Raw genomic sequence first — 13,725 nt, forward strand, 5'->3', positions numbered from 1 at the left:
GAGAGACCATTTTGGGTATTTACTCTAGGTATATGTGTATAGTTGAGGGACCAAATCAGGTATTAACTCATTTAATAATTGAGCAGGGGAATTATGAAATGTATACACACATGTACTATACATGTAAACACACCAGACACCTCTGAGGACTGTTCAGTCAACCATCTCAGCAACTCTACAGAAAAGCACAACAGCCTGTGCAATTAGTGTATGCTTGTGACTAGATGCAAAGAAATGCAGCTACAAACTATAGAAGTAAAGAGTAAAGAGGTATCTAGACAGCTCAATGTTGAAAATGAAAACTTTTCTAACAAATTTTCAAGGAAGTATGGTAAAAATCAACAGCAATGATTCAAAACATGATGGATGCTGATTAACAGTAATACTAGAAGGGTGCTCTGGAACACATTAAGATGATTTAAAACATGATGGATGCTGATTAACAGTAATACTAGAAGGGCGCTCGGGAACACATCAAGATGAAAAGTATCCTGCATTGCGGGTTTGAGTTTCTTCCTCATAATCAATTCCATTCAGATCTCTAAAGTTGTAAAGATAGCTGGAACGAAGGAGAGACAAAAGAACACCTCCTCAACATTGAACTTACCAGCCACTCTACACAAAATAAAGTTTTGAACCCTCAATGTCGTCAAAAGAAGGCAATCAGAAAACATTCACCTAAGTCAAATTTCACTCCAAAATTGAAAGTTCCAGATTGTATACACCAACTGATGTATGAAATTGAAATCGAAGCATTTTATGTTACGTTTTGCACGCAACCAGGAATGATTAATCCAAACTAGATGATCCGCAGCTTGCCAATAACAAAGAATTTCAAGTCTAATCATTCATTAAAAGGGAAGCCTTTTAACAATGTCAAATCCTAGAAACTAACTAACTGCATTGTGAACTAGAAAGTGCAGTTTGAAGCTCTGATCAAGATTCAAAATATAACAAGCAAGGAAAAAAGCATGAAAATCAAGAAACATGCGTACGCAATCAATCCGCGATGCTCATCTCCACACAATGCAAGCTCAACCACAAGTCTCGTGCAAACCCGTGTTGACCATATCACAAACACCCCAGCTGCAACCTTCATAGCCATTCCTTGGGGCAGGAAAAGCGCGACTGCGGATGAGAAAACTATGGGCAGCATACAATAGCCGATCAAGCTGAGACACTTGTATAGATCCAAGTTCCCGTTTCGGCCGGCCAGCATGTTGAACACAACGTACAGAAACAGAGAAGCCATGACCACCCACCCCAGTATGATTCCGAAATGGATCTTCCCGGCGAGCAATTGGAAGAGCCCGAAAGCCAATAGAAACAGGAACGGCCCTGAAAGATCAGCATCCTCGTGGAGATCGGCTTTTACCCGGAAGGGGTTGAGAATGGAGAGGGTTTTCAGGTAAATTTGCCTGGTGTTGATCCCGAGCTCCTCGAGAAGCGGCGGCTCGTGGTCGAACCCAGTGGAACCACCAATGCCGCCGCCTATAGCGGTGGATGCGAAGTGGGGAGTTGAAAAAGAGGAAGAGGCGGCGGCGGAACCCACATCGAAGGACATAAAGGGGATGCTAGGGCTGGATGACTTGGGCGGCTGAAACGGCGCTGTCGATTGAGGAGGGCGTTGCTGCGTTCCCGTGTTCCCACCTTGCCGGAAAACTACCGGCGGGACGTTGAATTCCTTCGTCATCAGCTATAGATCTTCAAATATCAATGCTAACAAAAATCGAAATTGAGTTAAAATCGTTCTAGGAATGCGAAAATACAGTTAAATTAAGGGTGTTTCGGACCCAATTTGTAAAGTAGAAAGCAAATGGGAGAAGAAGATTCCTTCGCTTGATTCTTAGCAAATATCGGAAACCCCCGTATCGACAGTGCCACTTCGGGCAAGCTGTTTAGATTCCACTGGTAGAGTGGTAGGGCAATAGTTATCTGTGTGGACCGTTTTGCCCGGGGGGAGAGAAATTTATTGTGGATCATGGTAAATGTAGCCAGGGCCTAGGCACGGAGTAATCGGCGCCTAGGCGCTAGGCACCCCTAGGTTGTGGCGATTCTCCTCTAGGCTCCCATCTAGGAGATCAGCCGCCTAGGCGCCCGCTTAACGCCTAATTCGGCCGCCTAGCGCCTAACTCGACCGATTACACCAAGTTAATTCGTCAATTTCTATCGAGTTAGCCGAATTAACTCGGCCGACTCGACCTGGCTAATTTTTTTCATATATATATATGTGTGTGTGTGTGTGTATGTATGTATGTATGTATGTATAATATGACATATATGCACCTACACACGCACACTATTTTTCATTTTTTTAGTTAGCCGTCTAGGCGCTAGGCGCTACTCTACCGCCCGACTAGCGCTTAGCGCCTATTGAAACCATGAATGTAGCAATGTGGTTCATGAGGTAAGTATTATTTGAATTACACTAGTTATATTTGACAATATTATTCTGTTTTTCAGTTTTATTTTCTATGCACACTAGTTTCATTATAGAAATAACTAAAGTATCATTTTAATTTTAATTGACAATATACATTATTGCATGAAATATATTTTGTAGTTTCATTTTCCATACACTAGTTTAATTATAATAATATTAAAGTATTATTTTAATTATACTCTAGATTCATTTGACAATATATGTTATTGTATGGTTCTGACTTTTATTTTTCATTTTTCACACATTAGTTTCATTATAACAACTATAAAGTATCATTTTAATTATACTACAATTTCATTTGACAATATACGTTGTTGAATGAGCTCTGTTTTTTAGTTTCATTTTCCTCCCACACACACTAGTTTCATTATAGCAATACTAAGATATCGTTTTAATTTTACTACAGTTTCATTTGACGACCATGGTCCACTGTATAACAATGAAAAAAAAAAAAAAAAAACAGACCGATCAAAAATACCGATGGCCGAAAATTGATCGGTTCGAATATTTCGATTTTTGGTTTGATTTCGATTATTGAGGTAATTATTTTTGGTTATTTTGTTTTTTTTGGTTAGTTATCGATTTTTCAAGAAAAATCAAACCCATCGAAAAATCGAAGATTAATCTAAATAAAAAAAATCGATATTATGTCACATTGTTATGTTATGCTTCGACATTATGTCACATTGTTATACTGACACTGCAAAAGCAGAGGAAAACTTTCAGATCCTTGGCCAGTTAAAAGATGCCAAAGTGTGGAAGATTTTAGGAGTTCTCCTTGATCCGAATACCGACTCTCTTCATGCTTGTAACTCTCGGGATGATTTGATTGGGGAGTCTTTGAGTGCAATTATTGGTGTACTTTGTGTTCTTGTTTGGTTGATTCACGTGGAGTACTTTCTCTCGTGGGAGTGGGAGTTTGTTAATGGAAGGCATATGAATTTTGAGAAGTGCACTGATTATTTTGAAATTGATGTTGTTTTGGCTGTCATCCCGGAAGACTTGCTAATAGTGCTTACAACATGTTGGGCTCTTGGTACTTGTCAAATGGTTGGTAGTGTTCCACGTGAATGGAATAATGTCTTCTATGCAAATCCTAGAATGCAAAGGGGCAGTAACTTTGTTTTTGATCCAGGTGGTACTTCCTTCCTTGATTTTTGGGGACAAAGATTTATTAAAGGGGGACAAGGAACTTTAGAGGGGAAGGTATTGTAACACCTCGAGCATGCAGCAGATCCTCGTGACGTCACGCAAGGCAAGAAACGGTGCCGTTTTACTCAGTTTGTTGCTAGGTTGTTATCTTATATTTTAGATAGAAATAATAGCTAGCTATCTTTAGTATATATAGGGATGAGACTTTATTGGAACAATATGCTTGGTTTTTACTCAATTGTTAATACAATTCTCTCGACCTATCCCTTCCTTCTTCTTCCCCAATCTCTGTTCTCGGTATCTCTTCCCCTTTTCTCTTCTATTTCCTCTTCTATTTCTCTGTCAATTTCTAGGTTCATTACACATATATGATCTATCATCCCATACAAAATACAAAATAATAATAAAACAGAATAAAGATGCATGGGATCGGAGTAGCAACTAACAACATGTATAAATTGAAAAATAAAATTATTTTCATTATTTTTCTGTGGTGAATTGAAGTTACTAACTCAAATCAGAAATACAATGGTCTGAAGAGGCTAAGAAACATAATGTTTATAGAGATGATGATATCCCAGTTCTTACTATTGGGGGGTGAGTTGCAAAGTAAAACTTTTTCCAATTGGTAGATTGAGACCAGGGATCTCCAAAACACCAGATGAGTTGGTGCTGCTATTAATTCCAAGAACAGTAACTTTCTCTATGATCCAAGTGCTGTTTCCTGCAAAATCTGGATTTGTGACCTCTGATGTGAGAGTAATATTGGTTCCCACTCCACTGGTTTGGAATTGCACTAAGCTCCACCCCCCTCCTGCCCCGGCCATCTCGATTTGCTCTCCATCGTCCAAGAAAACCTCACCAGAGCTGTTACCCGAGCTGCCAAGAGCCACCAGCAGCTCGAACGAAGTGTTGCGGGCTGCCTGTGTTGTCAATGCCGCTCCCTGCAGTGCCAGAATGTTGCCTTCCCGGAGATGCACGTTTATCTTTTCACGAGGGGCGTCCAGAGTGACATTCTTCCCGGTTTCTGCCACCACGGAGTTTGAGTAGTTGAAGAGATCATACCAGGTTCCAGCTGGGAAATAGGCCTCTACTGAAACGGCACCTTCAGTCAGAGCTGGTGAAATGAGCACCCCTTGGCCCAGGAGAAACTGGGTGTAAACCGCATATGTGTTGGTGTCCTCTGGGAATGAGAAGAAGAGCGGCCTTGCAATGGGGACACCCCGGGTGTGTGCTTCGTAATTCAATGTGTAGAAGTATGGGAGGAGGCGATAACGCAGACCGAGCGCTTGCCTAGCTGATGCAGCAACAGATTCCCAGAGATAAAGTTCATGGCGGTTGCTGGATTTGTCACCATGGTTTCTTGCAAAGGGATAGAATGCCCCTACCTACATTCATTCATATACATATAATATATATGTTAATAACAGATGATAGATGAGTGTTAGACTTGACCATTACCCGACAATGAGAAAGTTAATAATTAATTACCTGGATCCAGCGCTGGCAAAGCTCTTCTGTTGTACTTCTAAAAAAGCCACAAATATCAACTCCACCCATGGGAATCCCAAACAGTCCAAAATTCAAGATGGCCGGAATACTGAACCCCAAATCATCCCAACTAGCAGCATTGTCACCACTCCAGTGGGCAGTGTACTTGCCAGCACCCACGAAGGTAGATCGACCCAGCACGAATGGCCTTTTACCAGTAGCATTGATCAAGCCTAAGTTGGTGGCTCTGGCATTCAGGAATCCGTAGAGGTTGTGAACATTATACTCGGTAATGTTGCCAAAATGAAGGGCAGTTGCAGGGACAGTTCTCTCGTTGATTGCCCTCTGGTTTCCAGAGTTGTTGATCTTGTAGGGAGGGTTGTCGAGCGTGGAGGATTGATTGGAAGGAGAAGAAATGAAGTTAGCAATCTCATTCATGTCCACCCAAAGACCGTCGAATTGAGCAACATCCCAGAAAATCTTGATTTCATTGATCCAATAGTCAGTGGCTGCTGGGTTTATAAAGTCAGGGAAGTATACATTTCCAGGCCAGACTTGTCCCTGGTATGGCACGCCATCTCGCTTGATAAAGATATCAGCTGCCATGCCTCTGGTGAAGCTGGGATATGAATCGTTGTTAATGCCAATCCCTAATCAACAATATATATATATAATAGATTGAGTCAGTCATCAAAACAATTCAAAATTAAAATATGCCGGTGACACTAATTAAGCTAGCTAACCTGGATCAAGAATGAGCACATATCTCTGAGCATTCTGATGAAGTTTGTCAGTGAATGCCTTCATCCTATCCGCGGGAAAATTAGTAGGATTAAAAGTGAAAGCCCTGTAACCATCCATGTAATCAATATCAGTCCACATAACGTCAAGGGGTATTGAGGCGTTTGCATACCCAGCAACCACTCCTTCAACGTCGTCAATATTCGCATAACCATAGCGTGACTGGTGAAATCCAAAGGACCAGTAAGGCATAGGAGCAGGGCGGCCAATTAGCTCTGTATACTGCTCCATCACCAACTCAGGCGTCGGGCCGGCAAAGAAATACAGGTCAAGAATGCCACCAATGGTCTTATAGGTAATCCTATCGCCATTATACACAACATCCATTCCATTGCTGTTGAGCAGCAAGACCCCATGGGTGACCCCGGGTTGAGGGAGGGATCTCACGTCCATGTAAAAAGGGTGGGAGCCATAGAGATTGATGTCGCGATTGGAGCTGGGAATATCAGCAGCCCACATGGTGAGCGTTTGGGGGTACAGCAACTTGAATGTGGTCTTCGTGTGCTCTCCCAGCCCGTACAGAGACGAAGCGTTGGGTGGCAGTGACGACGAAAGCTGCAGATACTGATCCTTAAAGATCAAGAAGGTTTCATTGGAACCCGCCACCGGTGAGGCGTCGAAAAGGGTGTCGTTTGAGGACTTGCGTTGGACGGAGAAGCCGAAAGGAATGGTGTTGTAAAGGGTGAAAACCAGGTCGGAGTTTGGGTCGGAGATGGAAGACTGATTATTCTCTCCCACTGCAACCTGGGCGAGGGATAGGGAGGAAGAATTTGCAATTGTTGTGCGGGGAATGATGTCGTCTGGGATTTCCCATCTCGGATTATCTGCATCTGTGATCTTCACTCTCAGCCGACCTGCTGTCTCAATGCTGCATTCATGCAACACACATTTATTTAATTATATTAGTACCATTCCTTAAAATTCAAGAATTAATGTTGGGCCGAGACCGGTAAGAACAAAATCCAGCATCATCTGATTAGGGGAATTGTTGGGTGAGGCTGGTAATAGGCCTAGCACCATCATGTGACTAGAGGATTGTTAGGCAGATGTCAAAAAAGAACCAAGTCAAACACAATTTGAATAGGTGATTATTGGGCAAAGGGCTGGTAAAGTGTCAATTCCAATACTATGTGTCCAAGAGAATGTTGGGCAAATGCCAGCAAAGAGACAAGTCCGACACCATGTGGCTAGAGAATTGTTAGGGAAAGAGCTCGAAAAGAGTCAATTCTAGCACCATGTGTCCAGAGGGTTTTTGGATAGAGGCCGATAACAAGCCAAGTCCAGCACTTTAGCTCTAAAAAATATGTGGCAGTATAAGAAAAATAAAATAAAGTTAAAACATTCGCTACAAACTATAACTTTTGACGAAATGATATACATTTGATCTAACAAAAAATTAAACTACACTCTCAATTATATTATTACCTAGCAACAAGGCTGAGATTGACAATGTCAGGTCCATAAACAGATGAGTTCTGGATGACCTGAAGCTGGGCAGTCAACGTCTTGCCGGAGGCATCCACCGCCGACGAGATGACCTGATACCCAGACCCAACCTGTTGCGGCTGATCTTGTGCATTTACAGTGTTGCTGTTGTGTATCAACACCAACAAAATGCAAAGGAAAGAGCAGACTAGAGGAGCCTGCAGCTTTGGATTCTTGCTATTTCCCATCTCACTCGATACAAATGTTTCTGATTCTCGACTCACTAATTCTTGCACTATTTATATCTAAATTCTTGAGCTACATATGGTAAATGTTTTTACCATTCATTATTACAGTTGCGTTTTTTTTTTTTTTTTTTTCCTTTTACTATAATGGCATTAAATTATTATTTTCTTCCTAATAAGGGTGATTATGCACTAATTTTGGCTTGATTATTCACACAATGAATGAATGCAAATATATAGACGAAATAAAGTCAAACTTCATTATATATGTACTCATATATAAATCTTTTCTTTATATATGACTCACAAGTGACTCACAAGCAGTTTCCTAAATACAATGTTTGAACACTACACAATAATAAGGCTTAATCCCAAAACGCCAAATTTTTTTTAGGTAAATAAGGTAAGTGTTTTTATTACAGTTATTTGTTTCTTTTTTTTTTTTTTTAAACGTCTAGGTTATTCCACCCTTATCTAACTTTATAATCTAAAACTAGTATAGTGGATAATGACATATATTTCAATAATTATATTGTTTATCAAATTTAAATAATCTAAAAAATAAATAAATATTCAAATTCAAAATATTATATAATATTCAAACCATATATCTTATTATAATAAAGTATGTATAGTACTTAATATCAAATTTCACTTTATAATGACTTAGGGGTGTATTCGATCATGACTTTTGTAGAGTTTTAAAGACTTTTAAAATGATAAATTTTATTAAATTTTGATTGACTTTCATATAGTTGTTCAAAACTTTTTAAAACTTTATAATAATCTATAAAAGTGTATATAAAAACATTCATATATAAACTTTTATCAACTTTTTATTTTAAAAAGTCTACAAAAGTCATTGAAATTATAAATTGAATACATACTTACAAACTTTCAATGATTTTGATTCCTAACATTTATAATTTTCTTACAAAACATTTATAATATATCATAAAATTCTTCTTATTATATAGTTTTTCACCCACATCAACATTCTCAACATTATTATTTTTATCCATAGTATGCTAAGACTTATATGCTAATTACTTATATATATTATTAATAAACATCAACAAAAAAAAAACTATTTCATTAGAAATTCATAACAATATTGATCAATAAAATTTATAATAAAAGAATTGATCAAATAAAATATTTAAAAATATAATTACTAGTTGCATAAAATAAAATAAAAATAAAAATCTAATATTAATAATATATATAAAAAATTATACTTGATATATTACTAGGCATCACGCAAAGAACTATTATTTGCAATAGCAATTTGAGACTGCGAACAACAAGGTGCTACTATTTGCAACCCCAAATTGTTGTTACGAACAGTAGTTCGCTATTCGTAGTAACCTGTTGTTAAAAAAATGAAAAATATATATTACGAATATAAATATAAAAAGAAAATCAAAATATATAAGTATTTATATGAATATTATGAAACATATACTAAAATTTGACGATGAAAAATTTGTTTTTTCATGTATTTAGGGAGAATTAGAGAAAGTTAGGATAAAAAATTCGTAGAAAAAATAAAAATCAATATAAACAAACAATAATGAAGTACGGTAGCGGCATGGCCTGGGCGAGGTTCTGACGGGGTAGACGACATCGCACGCAGGCATGGCAACTCAGCGTGATGGTGGTGTGACCAGAATGACGGAAATGTGGGCCTATTTTGTGTTACAAGATGAAGAAGAGGGGGTGATGGCCGGAGGATGTCAGCAACCGGTGGACGACGAACCGGAGGTGGTTTATTCGGTTGTGGGTAAGTTTTTAACGGCTAAGCTTATTAAGGTTGAATATATGAAGCAGGTGCTCGCATCTGTGTGGATGCCGGTCATGGGGATGAGGGTTACGGAGATGCATACAAACTTGTTCCTTTTTGCCTTTTATGAGGAAACGGACATGGTACGGGTGCTTGAGGAGGGACCTTGGTCATTCGAGAATCATACCCTAGTGTGCAGACAAGTTCCGGATGGGATGCTTCCGGGGGAAGTACGGCTGGATACTATGGATATGTGGGTGCAAGTTTACGACCTACCGATTGGATATACAGATAATACAATATTGGAGCAGGTGGGGAATTATGTTGGGAAGTTCATCCGGTGTGATAACCGACATGTTGGACCGGTAAGAACCTTTTATCGGGTCCGTGTGGCGGTATCGGTGGACAAACCGTTGAAACGGCGAATGAAGTTGATTCGTAGGGACAAAACGTGGGGATGGATTAACCTGAAATATGAGCGATTACATAATTTTTGTTTCTACTGTGGGATGCTTGGCCACCTGGAGAAGTTTTGTTTGAAAGCACGAAGGTCCGGTCTCACTCCGAAATCTTACCCGTATGGACCATGGATGAGAGCGGGACAGGGTAGGGGTCCCAGGCAGATTGGCGCAGCGTGGCTGTTGCCGCCAGTGGAGGGAGCGGGTTCGGGTAGTGGCTCACGCCAGAGGGTGGAGGGAACAGCCTCCTCAGATGATAGCCAGAGTGATATACGGATGGCGGCTTCAGATGATGATGTAGCGGAAGGGGTGGTGGCTTCCTCGAAGCGCCGCCGTGCGGTGGTGGGTCAGGTCGGTGTAGAAGCGGTGGATAGTGGTTCAAAAAACTTGCATATGGCGAGAACTGGAGCCCAGTCCCGCTCGAACCAATGAGTACTTTGAGCTGGAACTGTCGTGGCTTGGGTAATCCACAGACAGTTCAGGAGATAGTGGACATGGTGTCCCGTAAGAAACCCGATTTTGTACTTTTGATTGAGACTATGGTGGCCCGGGATCATGCAGAGAGGCTACGGGTGAAAATTGAATTTGATGGCCTTTTTTATGTTGACAATGTAGGAGTGAGAGGTGGTATGGCACTACTGTGGAGGAAAAACAATACAGCTAGTTTACTGAGTTATTCAAAGAATCACGTGGATATCGAGGTGACTATGCCAGGGTTTCAAAAGTGGAGAATGACGGGGTTCTATGGTTTTGCACAGCGGTGGAGGCGGAATGAGTCATGGGAGCTTATTAGATCATTATCACATCGATCTCAGCTACCATGGGTCATGATAGGGGATTTCAATGATTTATTGTACCAGCATGAGAAACGAGGAGGGAATCCGCATCCAGAGGCACTTTTGCGAGGGTTTGGAGAAACCATAGATGAGTGTGGATTGGCCCAGTTACCAATGCAGGGGTACCCGTATACATGGGAGAGGGGTGAAGGGACTGTGGACTGGATTGAAGAAAGACTGGATAAGGTGTTGGTAACACAGGAGTGGCGTGATGTGGTTAGGGATGCCAGTGTCTTAAACATTCTGACCCGACAATCAGACCATTCTGCTCTCTTCCTTGGGATTCTGAATCTTCGGGAAAGACGGAATGGAATGAGACGAAGGTTCCGCTTTGAGATGGCTTGGCTATATGATGAGGGTTGTAGGGGGGTTGTGGAGAAAGCGTGGTTAGAAGGGAGGAATAAGGGGCTACAGGGTTGTATTCAGCTCTGTGGAGACAGACTATCACGATGGGGAGGGGATAGATTTCATAAGTTCGGTGAGCAGGCAATGAATCTTCGTAAACAGCAACTACGTTTACGAGGTTGTATGGATCATGCATCATTAGCAGAATACCAGCAATTGGAGGGGTGTCTGGCTCAGATTGAAATACAGGAGGATGCGTATTGGAAACAAAGGGCAAAGCAGCACTGGCTAAAGGGAGCGGATGCGAATACAAAATTTTATCACAGGTATGCTTCTCACCGTAAAAAGAAGAATACACTTGTTAAAATTATGAATGATGATGGGGATTGGGTGGAAGGAGAGACTATGGCGGCTGTTATAGTTGATTATTACAGACATATCTTTACTACGGAACAGACTGAGAGTGATGCTGAATTTTATGAAAATATTATGCCACGGGTGTCACAAGCACAGAATGATGACCTGTTACGGCCGTTTGACAAAACGGAGGTCAAGGCTGCGTTGACAGCTATGTTTCCTGATAAGGCACCGGGACCGGATGGAATGAATCCAGGTTTTTATCAGAATTATTGGGATGTGGTGGGTGAGGATGTGTCAGAGTTTATTGTGAATTGTCTGAATACTCGTTCTTTCCCAACTAATTTAAATGATACTGATATAGTTTTAATCCCCAAGAAAAAGAATCTGGAGCTAGTCTCGGATCTCCGACCAATAGCACTGAGTAACGTGATTTATAGAGTTATGGCAAAGATGATCTCGGCCAGGATGAAGCCCCTTATGGATGAGATAATATCTGATACGCAAAGTGCATTTATACCGGACAGATTAATAACTGATAATATTTTAGTTGCGGCAGAGGTTGGTCATTTTCTAAACAGGAAACAGTGTGGTATGACGGGATGGGGTGCATTGAAGTTGGATATGGCAAAGGCATATGATCGCATGGAATGGTCATTCCTACGTAATATGTTGAGGGCGTTGGGCTTTGATGATAGGTGGGTGGAGCTAATAATGTTATGTGTGACCACTGTATCTTATAACATTTTACTGAATGGTTCTCGCAGTTTGCCTATTGCTCCGACGCGTGGGCTTAAACAGGGAGATCCTTTATCCCCATATCTTTTTATTATCTGTGCTGAAGGTTTATCATTATTGCTACAACAGGCGCAGTCCCAAGGAAAAATCCATGGTTGTAGAGTTGCGAGAGGTGCACTGCCTATATCCCATTTGTTTTTTGCTGATGATAGCCTACTGTTTTTCAAGGCAAAGGTTCAGTAAGCTGAGGTAGTAAAACAGTGCTTATCACGATATGAAAGATTATCTGGCCAAGTGGTCAATTATCATAAATCAAACATCTGCTACAGTAAGAACACGAGAGATAATGACAGGAATGATGTGGCACTTATTTTGGGTGTGGACCAAGCTCCCAACTATGGGAAATATTTGGGGCTACCCTCTTTTATAGGGAGAAACAAAAAGGCAGCCTTCTCGTATATTGAGGACAAGATCAGGCAAAGGATTGTATCCTGGAATAAAAAACTATTAACACAGGCGAGCAAGGAAGTTTTATTGAAAAGTGTGGCTCAAGCTATGCCTACTTTTTCAATGAGCGTGTTCTTACTACCAATGGGGATATGTACAGCCATTGAGCGAACCATGAATCGTTACTGGTGGGGATCTGGGAATGACCGTGGCATCCATTGGAAGGCCTGGGATAGAATGTGTATACCAAAAAAGTATGGGGGTTTGGGTTTCAAGGAGTTACATGCTTTCAACCTGGCAATATTGGGTAAACAAGCATGGCGATTACTCACTAAGCCTGAGTCTCTAGTTTCAAAAGTTTATAAAGCCAGGTACTATCCTAAAGGGACATTTTATGAGGCGTGTGTGGGAAGTAATCCAAGCTACTGCTGGCGCAGTATCATGGCATCCCATGGTATGATATGTCAAGGGATCAGGAGGAGAATTGGAAACGGGGATACAACTTTAATATGGGACCATCCATGGTTGCAGGATCAACATGAGCCAAAGATTCAAACAGAAAAGCCTATATTTTTGAATGGTGCGACTGTTAAGGGGTTAGTGGACCCGGAGACATAGACATGGGATCTGGATATATTGACAGATATTTTTGATCCCATTGATATACCCAGGATTTTGAAAATACCAGTATCACCAGGCTATGATGATATGTGGTATTGGTATGGGGACCAGGGAGGAAACTATACAGTGAAGAATGGCTACAGAGCTATTATTGGAGAGCGTGACCATACTACGACCGGATTTAATAATTGGCTAGGCCTATGGAAGCTCAAAATACCTCCCAAATGGAAAACTTTCTTATGGAGAGCATTGAGTGATATCCTCCCCACTATGACAAATCTGATTATAAAGAGAGTGGATATACAACCAACATGTGCAATGTGTGGAGTGACTAATGAACACACAATGCATGCTCTAGTATTGTGTGACTATGCTAAGGCCATTTGGAGTCAATCCCACCTTCCAATCCCCATCAACAACACAAATATTTTCTATGATTGGTTTAGTGAACTATTAAATGTTTTAGACACTAACCAAATTACCCGCGCAGCTTCAATTTTGTATTACATTTGGAGAGCCAGGAATGGAGCGGTGTGGGATGCATGCCTACCGCGTCCGCGAAAGGTGATTGCCGCATCCGCTG

At 40.8% G+C, this 13,725-nt stretch overlaps 3 protein-coding genes across 3 annotated transcripts; 1 reads left to right on the top strand and 2 right to left on the bottom strand.

Moving 5' to 3' along the window:
• Positions 1–673: 673 nt before the first annotated feature.
• LOC109176880 (protein YIPF5 homolog) lies at positions 674–1,912 on the bottom strand. Its single transcript, XM_019326277.1, has 2 exons — positions 1,794–1,912; positions 674–1,719 (listed from the first exon to the last, which is right to left on the bottom strand). The coding sequence occupies exon 2, from the start codon at positions 1,691–1,693 to the stop codon at positions 944–946; it is 750 nt and encodes a 249-aa protein (XP_019181822.1). The 5' UTR covers positions 1,694–1,719; positions 1,794–1,912; the 3' UTR covers positions 674–943.
• A 2,180-nt stretch (positions 1,913–4,092) lies between these two features.
• On the bottom strand, positions 4,093–7,560 carry LOC109176839 (alpha-glucosidase-like). The gene is made up of 4 exons (XM_019326236.1): positions 7,313–7,560; positions 5,830–6,755; positions 5,087–5,736; positions 4,093–4,983 (listed from the first exon to the last, which is right to left on the bottom strand). Exons 1-4 carry the CDS (start codon positions 7,558–7,560, stop codon positions 4,183–4,185), a joined length of 2,625 nt encoding a protein of 874 aa, XP_019181781.1. The 3' UTR covers positions 4,093–4,182.
• A 2,666-nt stretch (positions 7,561–10,226) lies between these two features.
• On the top strand, positions 10,227–13,139 carry LOC109176840. Its single transcript, XM_019326237.1, has 3 exons — positions 10,227–11,305; positions 11,414–12,313; positions 12,404–13,139. Exons 1-3 carry the CDS (start codon positions 10,227–10,229, stop codon positions 13,137–13,139), a joined length of 2,715 nt encoding a protein of 904 aa, XP_019181782.1.
• Positions 13,140–13,725: the final 586 nt, after the last annotated feature.

Source organism: Ipomoea nil, unplaced genomic scaffold (assembly GCF_001879475.1).
Source record: "Ipomoea nil cultivar Tokyo-kokei standard unplaced genomic scaffold, Asagao_1.1 scaffold0761, whole genome shotgun sequence".
Classification (NCBI taxonomy): domain Eukaryota; kingdom Viridiplantae; phylum Streptophyta; class Magnoliopsida; order Solanales; family Convolvulaceae; genus Ipomoea; species Ipomoea nil.

Coding starts and splice junctions, on each gene's coding strand:
- LOC109176839 (XM_019326236.1), bottom strand. CDS start 7,560: ATGGGAAATAGCAAGAATCCAAAGCTGCAGGCTCCTCTAGTCTGCTCT. Junction 5,737..5,829: donor TGTGCTCATTCTTGATCCAG/GTTAGCTAGCTT, acceptor ATTGTTGATTAG/GGATTGGCATTAACAACGAT. Junction 4,984..5,086: donor TTTGCCAGCGCTGGATCCAG/GTAATTAATTAT, acceptor GAATGAATGTAG/GTAGGGGCATTCTATCCCTT.
- LOC109176840 (XM_019326237.1), top strand. CDS start 10,227: ATGAGTACTTTGAGCTGGAACTGTCGTGGCTTGGGTAATCCACAGACA. Junction 11,306..11,413: donor AATACAAAATTTTATCACAG/GTATGCTTCTCA, acceptor TGATTATTACAG/ACATATCTTTACTACGGAAC. Junction 12,314..12,403: donor TTTTTCAAGGCAAAGGTTCA/GTAAGCTGAGGT, acceptor CATCTGCTACAG/TAAGAACACGAGAGATAATG.
- LOC109176880 (XM_019326277.1), bottom strand. CDS start 1,693: ATGACGAAGGAATTCAACGTCCCGCCGGTAGTTTTCCGGCAAGGTGGG.